Source organism: Callorhinus ursinus, unplaced genomic scaffold (genome assembly GCF_003265705.2).
Source record: "Callorhinus ursinus isolate GAN/ISIS: 27379988/994484 unplaced genomic scaffold, GSC_fseal_2.0 scaffold12, whole genome shotgun sequence".
NCBI classification, from domain to species: Eukaryota; Metazoa; Chordata; class Mammalia; order Carnivora; family Otariidae; genus Callorhinus; species Callorhinus ursinus.
The window spans coordinates 84,057,523-84,070,234 of NW_027397074.1; the positions used below are offsets into that span (position 1 = coordinate 84,057,523).

Genomic DNA, 12,712 nt, shown 5'->3' on the forward strand with positions numbered 1-12,712 from the left:
CTGCTTCTTTAAGAGGATGAGTAATCAACACATCCACTTCTGCCCCCAAGGCCTAAAAGATCCCTTCTCTACTGATTTATTCTTTCCTTAATGAGGAGTAAAATTTTACAAGACTACTTCACCTGAGTTCATTCCTCAATAAGAAACATCACCTGCTCGGATTTCAACTTTTTAAAGAAGTAGGTAGCCTTCTGTTTACCAAAGTCTGTGTTTTTCACAGTTCAGGTGGAAGGGGAAATATCTCACATCCTTGTCCTTGGTTTGTTTGGGTTTTTTTTAAGACTTTATTTATTTGAGAGAAGAGAGTAGGCGAGAGAGAGAGAGAGAGAGAGAGAGCACAAGCCGGGGGGGGGGAATGCAGATCTAGAGGAAGCAGGCTCCCCGCGGAGCAGGGAGCCCGATTCGGGGTTCAATCCCAGGACCCTGGGATCCTGACCTGAGCTGAAGGCAGACGCTTAACCGACTGAGCCACCCAGGTGCCCCCTTGTCCTTGGTTTTAAAAGACAGTCATCACAGTCATCATAATCTCCCATGCAGAACACAAGGTGCCTTGCTCTTCTCTGAAGGGCCATTTGCCCACCACCTGGGTTGATAGTGCTGCAGAATCAGTGCCTATGCCCGTGGCTCTCAAGCCTTAGCAGGCCACAGGGTCATCTGGAGGGCTCGTGGAAGCCCAGATCGCCAGCACCCCACCCCCAGCCCCGGCATTCCTAACAAGTTCCCAGGTGGTGCTGATGCTGCTGGTCCGGAACCGCACTTGTGAGAACCACCCATAAGAAAGATCTAGGACTCCTTCGACGTTCGTTTCTGCTACATAGATTGTAAAACTCAGGACAGAGGGTCAAAAAGGCACTGGCTTTACTGAGCTAACTGGTAAGACAATGTGTGGTTATATTAATTGAAACAGTACCTTAGAAATACCTCTACTCAGATTCCCCTCTAATTTGAATGTTAGTTTAGGAAGATGTCGAACTCACAGACTGGGGTGGGGGTGAGGTAGGGGTTCTTCAGTGCGCAGGTATATTTGTGACTGAGTTGCGAAAGTTTCCTGACTTCTAAAACATCCATCAGATCCTAGCTGGGATTCTATAAACCTCAGTTCCGCGGGGAATGGATGCTGGAGAAAGAAAATGTGCTGTTATAGGCTATGGGAACTCTCTTCTTTTTTTTTAAATAAAGAATTCTGAAGAAGAATGTTAAGAATGAGGTAGAAAACGGAACCATAGTTTACCAGGAGGGGGCCGTGTTCAATATGTGTAAGAGGAAAAAGAGAAGGAGAAAGATCAGTCAGAAGCCAGTGAATGTGGTCGGTGTCAACAATACCACAGGTATTGGGAAGGTCTGTGTGCATTTTATTTTAGCCAACAGAGTCATATTCTCCTCACCCTACATGTTCTCTAGTAACACAGAGGTTCGTTTGCAGCAAAGTCTCCAGCCCTCAGCCTTATCGAGTCATTTAGTATTTCATCTAAAAGAATATAATATCTTAGACTGAAACCTAGAGTAAGATTTGGACACAGGCGTTCAAAGACGAGGCTATATTACAGCTGCAGTGCAGTGAGTGGGAGAAGACTTTTATTTTCTCTTTCTTTATCTTTTAGAAACCGGGAAGATTGACCAAGAGATTCACAAATACAACACCCCGGGATTCACTGGGTGCCTCTCTAGAGTCCAGTTCAACCAGATTGCACCTCTCAAGGCGGCCTTGAGGCAGACGAACGCCTCAGCTCACGTGCACGTCCAGGGCGAGCTGGTGGAGTCCAACTGCGGGGCGTCCCCGCTGACCCTCTCCCCCATGTCGTCCGCCACCGACCCCTGGCACCTAGATCACTTGGATTCAGGTAAGGCGGCGTTGGCCAGATGTCTTTATTTCTTCAAACCTCAGTTTCATCGTCTGTAAGATGGGGTTAGGAACAGGGCCAGTAAGGCTGGTAAGGCTGCTGGAGGGCTAAGGGCTCAAGGGAACGTGGGAGCCCAGGAGTGCTTAGCCACATACCAAGTGCTCAAAAGCTACAACCGCCAGCCCGGCTCAGAGCCAGAAGTACATAAGGCGAAGGTAAAGAACATGGAAACTGTTGACTCTAACTCATTTAAGCGAAATTAGGAGATGCCTAAACCGATGTCTACGATGTGACTTTGGGACTGATCTGGTTCGCTGTTGCCTCTAGGACTCTCACTGTGGCCCCACAGTCCAAGGTCTACTATCAGGGAAAGATTTTTTTTTTAAAGATTTAATTTATTTGAGAGGGGTGAAGGGGAGCAGAGGGAGAGGAAGAGAGAGTCCTAAGCCAACTCTGCACTGAGCACGGTATCCTACGTGCGGCTCGATCTTATAACCCCGAGACCAGGATCTGAGCTGAAACCAAGATTCCAACACTTAACCGACTGAGCCACCCAGGCGCCCCAGGAAAGATTTACCTATAGCAACGAAGAGATCCATCTCCCGACCCTGTATGTATGTGAATAATCCCAAAGGCTTCCAGATTTTTTTTAAGAGGTGCATTTAAGCTTACAGGACTCTGGGGATTTAGTCCCACTCCTGCAGGTGATAAGACATGTAACTGGAAAGCATAAGCCTACAATGAAAGGTTATGGCTCTTGGCTGCAAAATTAACTGGGAGCAAATTCAGCATGCCCATGACGTCGAGTGGCGGAGAGCCATAGGTCTTACTCTTTGCTCTACCCAGCCTGACCTTGGGCCACCTCTCCAGGCCTCTGCGTTGTCACCTCCAAGGTGAAGAGTGGGCTGTGATCTCTACGTGACCTCCAATTCTAACAGTCCGTGCATCTCCAGAGCAACATGTAAACACGGGAAGGGGACGGTGGAGGCAATGCGGCTCCTTTACTCTCCCTGTCTCATTAGCAGATTAAAAAATATGGGCGTGTTTCCTGATCTTGTTCCTTGGCTTCCTTGTGAATAAAACGGAGATAAGGTGACTGGGGCACCTGGGTGGCTCGGTCGGTTAAGCGGCTGCCTTCAGTGCAGGTCATGATCCCAGGCTCGTGGGATCGAGCCCCACATCGGGCTCCCTGCTCAGCAGGGAATCTACTTCTTTCTCTCCCTCTGCTGCTCCCCCTGCTCATGCATGCTCTCTCTCTCTCTCTCTCTCTCTGAAATAAATAAAATCTTTTTTTTTTAATAGCGATAAGAAGACCCAGTTCCCAGAATTCTATGTGGGACGACATACTGAAGGCACTTGGCTTGGTTATAGACATGTAGCAAGCTTGTAAAAAGTTTAGCAGCAATAATATTAACAACGTGGTTATTATGATGTTAGATGCGATTTGCCATGATGCCTGAATGTCCAGTCAAGGTTCTAAATTCTCCCCCACCCTGCCTTCGAATTCATAACAGTTCATCATGTAAACATCATGCGTCTGATTGCCTTACACATATTCCAGCCCACGCTCGGTGCAGCTCTTGTCGTTGTGATTGCTTGCCAGGATTCATGCTGCAATGCTTTACAAAGCTTCGAAAGACGCCAAAATTGCCCCATTGTCAGAATAGCCAATTTACAGACTAAACAATCCTCTTTGTTCCTCGCACATGGATTCCTATAACATGATGAGGGGTGCTGTGTGCCAAGGGTACTTTATAAAGAATTCTCTTTCATGAATATTGTTAGGATTACACAGCAGGCTGGTTTTTTCCTCATGGGCTGCCTTGAACAAAGGAAAGCGTTCCTAATGCCGAAAGTAGAAAAGTAGGAGTGAAAATATAAGCTGAGAAAAGACATATGTCAGGGCTACAAAGGAACAGATTTCTCCGATAAATTCCTCCAGATGCCAGAGCGACCAAGCCAATGTATGATCTTTGAAATGTGCAAGTTCTTATGCTGTTCCAGGTACTCCCTGCATGAGGCCATGAGCGTGTGTGGTCTATGTCGGCTGCCAAGAAGCCAATTTCAAAAACTTCTAGATGCTACTCTGGGCCAATGCAAGCTCACATTCACTGGGCCTTAATTAGCAAAGTATTTGCTTTATGGTCTGAGGGATACAGTTGTAGGGGCTAGACCGTTTGAGTTCATTGATTTTTTTAAAAAATCATGCTTTACATGGGACAGTTTCATTCTTGTGATTGATACAGTGAAAATGTAGGTAGGGAACATGTCTGTTATTATTCAGTGTTTATTTTTTTTAATATTTTATTTATTATTTGAGGGAGAGAAAGAGAGAGTGCCCATGGGCACAGAGGGAGGGGCAGAGGGAGAGGGAGAAGCAGACTCCCCACTGAGCCAGGAGCCCCACACGGGGCTCAATCCCAGGACCCTGAGATCATGACGTGAGCCAAAGGCAAGATGCTTAACCAACTGAGTCACCCAGGCACCCCTCAATGTTTAAATCAAATATCTGTACCCCAGATATTATGGTTGTACTGTCACATAAGGTCCATTTGCAGAGAATTGCCACTTGCATTGAGCAGAGCCCTCACCTGGTGTTGACTGGCCACTGCATCAACCTCCTCACCAGCCATTTCCATATGTGGGGGAATGCTTATAAAGGAGTATGTGTGTCTGTCTCATGAACTTTATTAAAGGGACAGAAAATAGCTTATGAACTATGAGGCAGAAGGCTTATTTAGATAACATGACTGGATTTTTTTTTTCTTTTAAGAAAACGAGAGAATGGGAGTGGAGGGCTGGACAGGCAACAGAGAAAGAGATAAAGGAAGGTTACTTAATAGTGTCAGGGAGGAAGAACTTTTCCTCTATTCTCTTATGTTCTGCATCCAGGGGCCTGCAAATTAAACTGATAAAAGGCAAGAGCTCCTGGGTGGCTCAGTTGGTTAAGCATCTGACTCTGGTTTCGGCTCAGGTCATGATCTCAGGGTCATGAGGTCAAGCCCCAAGTCAGGCTCCACACCCAGCTTAGGATTCTCTCTCCCTCTCCTTCTGCCCCTCCCGCATCTAAAAAAACTGATAAAAGGCAGATGAACAGGAGAAAAAAATGTATTCCTGTGCATACAGGAGCTTACAGGAGAAGTAGCTCAATAAATAGTTACTTGCTTAAATGCCTTACATAGTAGAGAAAAGGGAACGAGGAGAAAAGGCCTCTATGGGAAGAACGTGGGTTTCTAAAAGAAAACAAAACAGGAGCTAAGAAAGTGTGTGGTAATGCTTGTTCGTGCAGCTATGAATGGTCTTTCTGTCCTCTTCAAGGCCACAGAAGTCCCCTGGAGAGAGCACTTATGGTACACTTACTCTCTGTCTCCTTCCTGGGAGTAACAGCCACCCAGAAGAGAGGATAGCAGTCTCATTTCCCAGAAGTCTCCACTTCCAGTCAGCTAAAGGAAGTTCCAAAAAGATTTCTTTCTGCAGCTGTGGAACCCAAATGTCCTCAGCTTAAAATCATCTTCATACCAACTCTGGGGTTCTAAGCGGGCCCCCACATCAGCAAGTGCACCCTACTCTTTGGGAGCCTTTTTCTTTTATCAGATAAATTTTCATATGGAGAGAGAATAAGAATCTGTGCTATCAGATATTCAGAAACAAAACAACAATATATACACAAAAATCCCATCGCTGCCTATAAGTCATGTGTTACCTGAGTCTGTGTAGGGATCAGACACGACAAGAATGAAGGTGCATGCTAATGAGTCCTGCTTTGAAAAAAGGACAGTTGGAAGTAGATTGATCGATCTGGTGCCTCGGAAAGTGTGGTCCCGGAAGCTTGTTCAAAATGCAGAATCTCAGGCCCCTAACGCAGATGCACCGAATCAGCATCTACATTTTAGCAAGATCCCCAGGTGACTTATGTGCACTTTAAAGTTGGAAACACGAATCTAGTGCTGTGATTCTCGATCTCAGACCACCTTTGAATTACCTAGTCAGCTTTGACAAATCCTGATATCCAGGCTGCACTCCTGACCCATTAAGACAAACATTCTGGAGAGAAGAAACAGGTGTTCATAGATGGCATCCCTCCCCCGATGATTCCAATGGGTAGTCAAGGCTGAGACTCACTCATCAAATAAGACAGACGCTTACTAACAGCCCCCTTGGTAAGCCCTTTGAAGTAAGGTTACCAGAAGACAAGTAAATTAAACAGCCAAATAATGAAAAAAAAAAAAGTTTATGAAAAACAGTGAGGCCTTTATGTGGCAAAATCACAAATTAAAAGGCTGTAGCAACAAGCTTACAAAAGGCTGGGCTCCTCTGACCATTTATTTTGTTAGGAAGCTCACCCCGATAAAGAAGTTTTATCTAAACTTGAGGAGAGCCGGTCTGCCTACTTATAACTAGAGAAACGGACTGAAAACAAACAAACAAGAAATCCACAGTGTGGGGCCAGACTCCGGGCTCTCAGGAAAGGGCATCCTTATAGAAGTGCCTGCAAATTATTTCTCCATTTTTTGAATGAGCTGCAAACTTAATTTGAAAGGATATCAGGGGGAAAAAATGCAGCTTTAAAATCAAGGAGAAGGGGCGCCTGGGTGGTTCAGTCGGTTAAGCTTCTGCTTTCGGCTCAGGTCATGATCCCAGGGTCCTGGGATCCAGCCCCGCATCAGGCTCCCTGCTCCTCGGGGAGCCGGCTTCTCCCTCTCCCTCTGCCTTCTGCTCCCCCTGCTTGCGCTCACTCGCTCTCTGTCAAATAAATAAAATTTTTTAAAAATTGTAAAAATTTAAAAAAAAGGAAGTACATTTATGAAGAATAGGGAGTCCTATGGCCTTAGTAGTAAAAGTATCTTAATGATGAACTAGGGCTACTCACTTCATACTCACACCAGGACATTTGCTTTGCAGAGACCTAGAAATTAGAATTCAAGATAGCCACTCCTAAACCTTGTGTTCTTTCTGCTCTCTTGCATTTCTTCCTTTTATCTTAGATGATACCAAAGGATAAAACAAAAAGTGTATTCCAAGGTATGCTGGCTTCGAGTCATCAGATCTGACACTACTAACTAAGCTACTCTTTACCTCTGTAAAGCCTTTTGGGCTCTGTCAATGTTTTCCAAAGTGAGGGACATTTACAGTTGGTCAGGCTGTGCACTGCCTAACTCTAAGGGATGTCATTTGCATTGCAGTCTATGGCTTCTGGAGCAATGAAACATGGTGGCCTTGATAGGGGGTCACCAGATCATTATGGGAAGAAAATAGACATGGCGTTACATAATAAGTTATTTCCTGCTCACTTCTCTTTCAGTCCTTCTAATCTTGTCCAAGAGAAAATCTCCTTTGGGTTCTGGCATGCCTTTAGCACCTCTCCCACCCTTGCTATTCAGTCTTTCATAAAAAAAAATTAAAAAATAAAAACAAGCTTGACCGGCAATGGAATTACTCAGGAGGGATATAAAGTATAATCAATGCATTTATTTAAATAAGAAAATTGGGTCAATTTAGTGAAAATAAGTAAATAAATAGCAATTAGGTTTTTCATGGATTTGGCAAAAAAGGTGAAGCTGGTCCCCACATGATTGGAGTTTGGAAAACACTGGACAGTTAGGGCAGGAGCATCACAAACACAAGGGCCTAGCGTGGGGCTGGTAGAGTGTGTGTTTTTTTCTTTAAATTTTTATTGTTATGTTAATCACCATACATTACATCATTAGTTTTTGATGTAGTGTTCCATGATTCATTGTGCATAACACCCAGTGCTCCACGCAGAACGTGCCCTCTTTAATACCCATCACCAGGCTAACCCATCCCCCTCCCCCTCCCCTCTAGAGCCCTCAGTTTGTTTTTCAGAGTCCATCATCTCTCATGGTTCGTCTCCCCCTCCGATTTACTCCCCTTCATTCTTCCCCTCCTGCTATCTTCTGTTTTTTTTTTCTTAACATATATTGCATTATTTGTTTCAGAGGTACAGATCTATGATTCAACAGTCTTGCACAATTCACAGCGCTCACCGTAGCACATACCCTCCCCAATGTCTGTCACCCAGCCACCCCATCCCTCCCACCCCCCACCACTCCAGCAACCCTCAGTTTGTTTCCTGAGATTAAGAATTCCTCATATCAGTGAGGTCATATGATACATGTCTTTCTCTGATTGACTTATTTCACTCAGCATAACACCCTCCAGTTCCACCCACGTCGTTGCAAATGGCAAGATCTCATTCCTTTGGATGGCTGCATAATATTCCATTGTGTATATAGGGTGCGTTTTTTAGAGGGGAAAATGATCAAATGATATGGATTTGATTTAAACCAATTCTATGGTATTAGAAACATCCAGTCTTTCTTTCCACCTAGTTCTCCCCCCTTTGATAAGAGGTACAGCCCGTTTCTAAAGCACATCATTATGGTCATTAGAATATTTTTAGAACGGCAGTTACAAGGTAGAAAAAGCAAACCCCAGCCCTGAGTTCTGGTTGATTTAAAGGTCACAGAGCACCAGGCAATTGCTGTGATTTACCTCTCAGGATTATGGGCTCTGTTTTCTTTTTGTCAAATTCAGAGAATCTTATATCCTTAAAATGGCCTGGATTTGCCAGCAGAAAGACAACTGCAGAAGGCAATGTACGTTCTGTAAACTACAAAAACAAAACAAACACCAGAAAAAATAAATCCAGGAGTCTGATGCCATAAATTTCTGCACTAAGTAACAACTCCAAACTGTACCTCAAGCTGTTTTATGAGGCGTGCATATCAAGTGTTGGGGTGTTTTATCACATTCATGATATTTGATACCAAATACATCAGACCAAAGGCCACATCCTAGGATCTTTTTTAAAAATATTAACATAGAGGGGTGCCTGGGTGGCTCAGTCAGTTAAGTGTCTGGCTCTTGGTTTCAGCTCAGGTCATGATCTCTGGGTTGTAGGACTGAGCCGAACCTCGGGCTCCACGCTCAGTGGAGAGTCAGCTTGGAAGTCTCTCTCCCTTTCCCTCTGCTTCTCTGCCCCCTCAAATAAATTTTTAAAATACAGATTAACGTAGGCAAGGCACTTTAAGATGTAAGATTTCATTCCCTGCGGATCCTCTAGTTAGAAAGATTATGACTGGTTACTATCTTGCAAGATTCCTAGTACATCCAGGTTATATTCTCCGCACAGGCACACGGGACGTGACAGGTTCATCCTACCCTGGAGAGGCCCTGAGGAATGGGCCTCTGGAAGGTGCTGGCCGCCAAACTCCTAGTACCCACTCTACCCAGGAGCCACTGGGCTCCCACCCTAAAGTGAACCCATACCTGATCCTGAGAGTCTTCTGACCAGAATCCTCACAACCCCTGGAGGGAAGCAGGCAGGACATGCAGAGTCCTAAAACAGTTAACACAGACTAATCCGCAGCGCCCCCCACCCCGGACCCAAGGTCACGGGTTGTCAGGAATCCAGGAGATCCAAACCAAAACTTGTCCAGTGGATTCACTCAGGTTCGAAGAACAATTGAAAAACCGGCCCTCTTAAGAATGTGGTTCTTCTCCCAAATAAACTGGAAACTAGATGGACTGTGGTCCCTGGGATGGCTCAGTGTAACTGCCCTACACCTGTTAGATCCCAGAATATAGTCCCCCAGGGCCTGGCTGGGAGGACTGAGGCTGCCCCCCTCCGAGGTCCTTTATCACTGGAAACAGCAAGTTGATTTCTAAAAGCGCCCCTACCTCTACTTCCATGATTTTTAATGACTTGATTTCTTGTCTTTATTCCAAATTTCCTTTCTACCGTCTGAAGATAAAATATTTTTATATCTTCATGGATATAATGAACATTTTAAAGCTGCACGTATCTATTCAGCTTCCTCCATAATTACAAGCCGGTAGTTGGTTTTCTTTACCACCTGCAAGCACTTAAAATAATCGTTCCAGCTCTTATAATTACATCTTAATTCTTTCTGAGCAGATCCCTGTTTTCATTCTTATGCTAAGATTGCATGATTAATGCATTCAGTCTCTGATACCTAATCTTTTTATTATCTTTTGTGTTTTTTGTTCCCTTCGGTGACGGAAACAGTACACATTTATTCAAGTGCATGAACGATTATCACCCCCTTTTCTAATGTGTACTTTTCCTGCAAAGGGTCCAAATACCCCTTTTCTGTAGAAGTGCCAAGCATATTAATGGAAGCCCCAGTCAAGTATAAGATCAGAGTTACGGATTTGTGATCAAATGGTCATTGACATTGTTCCTGTCTTTTGTTTCCATAAGGAATGGCTTTGAACATATGATTTTGTTGGGTTGAGGGATGCGCTTTTAATTTTGATAGCTGTTCTAGATCACCCTCCACAGATACAGTACCTCCAATCCAGGAAGGTATGAGTGTCTTTTTCCCCACACGCTCACCAACCTAGTACATCATACTGTTCTTTTGAATTTTGCTAGATCTTACTTGAAAAAATGAAACTTCATTGTTTTAATTTGGATTTCATTAATCACGAGGGAGATTAAGTCTCTTTGTATATGTTAACAAGTACTTGTATTTATTTCTCCATGGACTGTTTCCATTCTTTGACCAAAGGATTATTTATATTCTTTCCTATTTGTTGGTCATTTACTACTTACTTGACTTATAAGAATTCTTTATATGTTAGGTAAATTAGTATTTTACTACATTTGAATGTTTTCCTCGTTTGATCTCTAGTTTTTGACTGTATGGGGTTCTTTCCATGTAAAAACTTTAAAATTTACAGGGTGAAATATAAAGTGTTTCAGGCTTTTGGGTTTTATGTCATGCCTTCTCCATTCAGAAATTATTTTAAAAATTATTTCACATCTTTTTCTAATGACTTTATTTGTAAGATTTACATATTTTTTGAAGATTGATTGATTGATTTGAGAGAGAATGCATGAGGGTGCACCAGCGCACGTGGAGGGGCAACAGAGGGGGAGGGAGAGGGACAAGAAGACTCCACGCTGAGCGTGGAGCCCTACATGGGGCTTAATCCCACGACCCCGAGATCATGACCTGAGCTGAAATCAGGAGTCAAAGGGTTAACCAACTGAGTCACCCAGGCGCCCCTGTAAGATTTACATTTTTAATCCACTTAAAATTTATGTGGGTGGAAGAAGTTAGGAGTCCCACTTTTTTCTTGTTGAGCTTCCATCCTCTCCTGTACCTTTATCATATTCACAATTGCCCTTTATTTTTGAATCTGCTTCTGGACTCCCTGATCTGTTAGGTTGATCTGACTCTTCATGAGATAGTAGCAAGCTGTGGTAATGATTCAGCTTTTATAATAGCATTTAATATCTCATAAAGCTGGTTTCCCTTTTATTCTTTTTCAGAATTTTTCTATCCTTCCACACTTAACTTTTCCCATGTGATGTTAGAATTCCAGTCATTTCATTGGGATCCTCTAGAATGTCTATTGAGATTGAATTTTATGTGTAAGTTAATTGCAAATAATGTTTCCCTGTCCAGCAAGAGAATGTCTTTCCATTTATTATGTCTTCCCTTCCATATCAGATTCATATGAATATAACTTTAAAACCTTTCCTGGTAAATTTCCAAGTTGTTTCTCCTTTCTGGCAAAGCAATTAAAAACAAAAACAAAAAAACCCTCCCTATCTTAAGGTAAGCTAATTCGGCACCTAATTATATTAGCAAAATCCTTCATAGGAGCACCCAGATGAATATTTGATTAAATATAAATGAGACAAGGTATGTGCACACCAAGGACCATCTTAGAATTCTTCCTAATACATAACACGTCTTACATGTATATATAGCTTAAGGCTTCCTGTAGGGCATATGATATCTTAAGGATTCTTGTTTTGATAAGTCTTATCAGGGTTAGGCGTTAAATAGTATCTAATGCCATTTCAACATCTATGGACCTGACCCGGTTCTTTCTCTTCTGTGATAAAGTAATGGGGTGAATTGTAGCAATGGACCTCCAAATAGTGAACCAGGCTTTCATTCCTAGCAGGAACCACATTTAATCATGGAGAGGCATTCTCTCAAGGTATAACTAAAGTAATTTTACTAAAACTTTTAGTGGTTTGGTTTTTGTTTGTTTGTTTGTTACATTAATAATTTGGGGGTGAGATAGGTTTGTAGCATCCTTTTATTTTTTTTTTGTGGGGGGTGAAGATTTGTGTTTTAAACTTATGGCAGCTTCATAATAAGGGGCCACACAGCAAGAAATGTGGGAGGCCTCAAGGAGAGCAGTCTCAAGACGGGCCAAAAAGGAAACTGGGACCTCAGTTCTACAACCCCAAAGGCAGAGTTCTGCCAACAAGCACGAGCTTGGAAACAAATGTTTCTTTAGAGCCTCCAGACAACTCAGCCCTGCCGACACTATGACTCAAGTCTCGTGATCCCCAGTCACACCATGCTGGATTTGTCCATTGCCCTCCAACTAGTGGAATAACAAACAAGTGTTATCCAGACTTTAATGAGCTTAGAATCACCTGGGGAAATTAATGAGATTCAGTAGGTCAGAGATGGGATTTGAGATTCTGCATTTCTAACAAGCCCCCAGGTGATGCTGATGCTGTGGGTCCACGGACCTCACTGTGAGTGGCAAGGATAAAAGTAGCCTTGGAGCGTCACCTGTACCTTGCAAATTTAATAGTCTTACCCCATGGGGCTCCTAGGTGGAGCAGTAGGTTGAGTGTGCGAATCTCGGTTTCAGGGGAGGTCGTGATCCCAGGGTTGTGGGATCGGGCCCCCTGTCGGGCTGCACACTCAGGGTAGTGTCTGCTTGGGACTCTCTCCCTCACCCTCTGCCCCTTCCCCCACCCTCTCTCTCTAAAATAAGTAAACCTTAAAAAATATATATAGACTTTGTGTTTTGTTTTGTTTTTCGGCAGGCATAGCTCTTTGACAATT

At 43.5% G+C, this 12,712-nt stretch overlaps 1 protein-coding gene across 1 annotated transcript in view; it reads left to right on the plus strand.

The window, feature by feature from the left end:
• Window positions 1-12,712, plus strand: part of CNTNAP2 (contactin associated protein 2) — a 2,027,980-nt gene that overhangs the window by 1,996,826 nt on the left and 18,442 nt on the right. Inside the window, exon 22 of the mRNA XM_073899330.1 lies at window positions 1,602-1,841. Within this exon, the coding sequence (XP_073755431.1) occupies window positions 1,602-1,841 (240 nt within the window). The remainder of the gene's footprint in view (window positions 1-1,601; window positions 1,842-12,712) is intronic.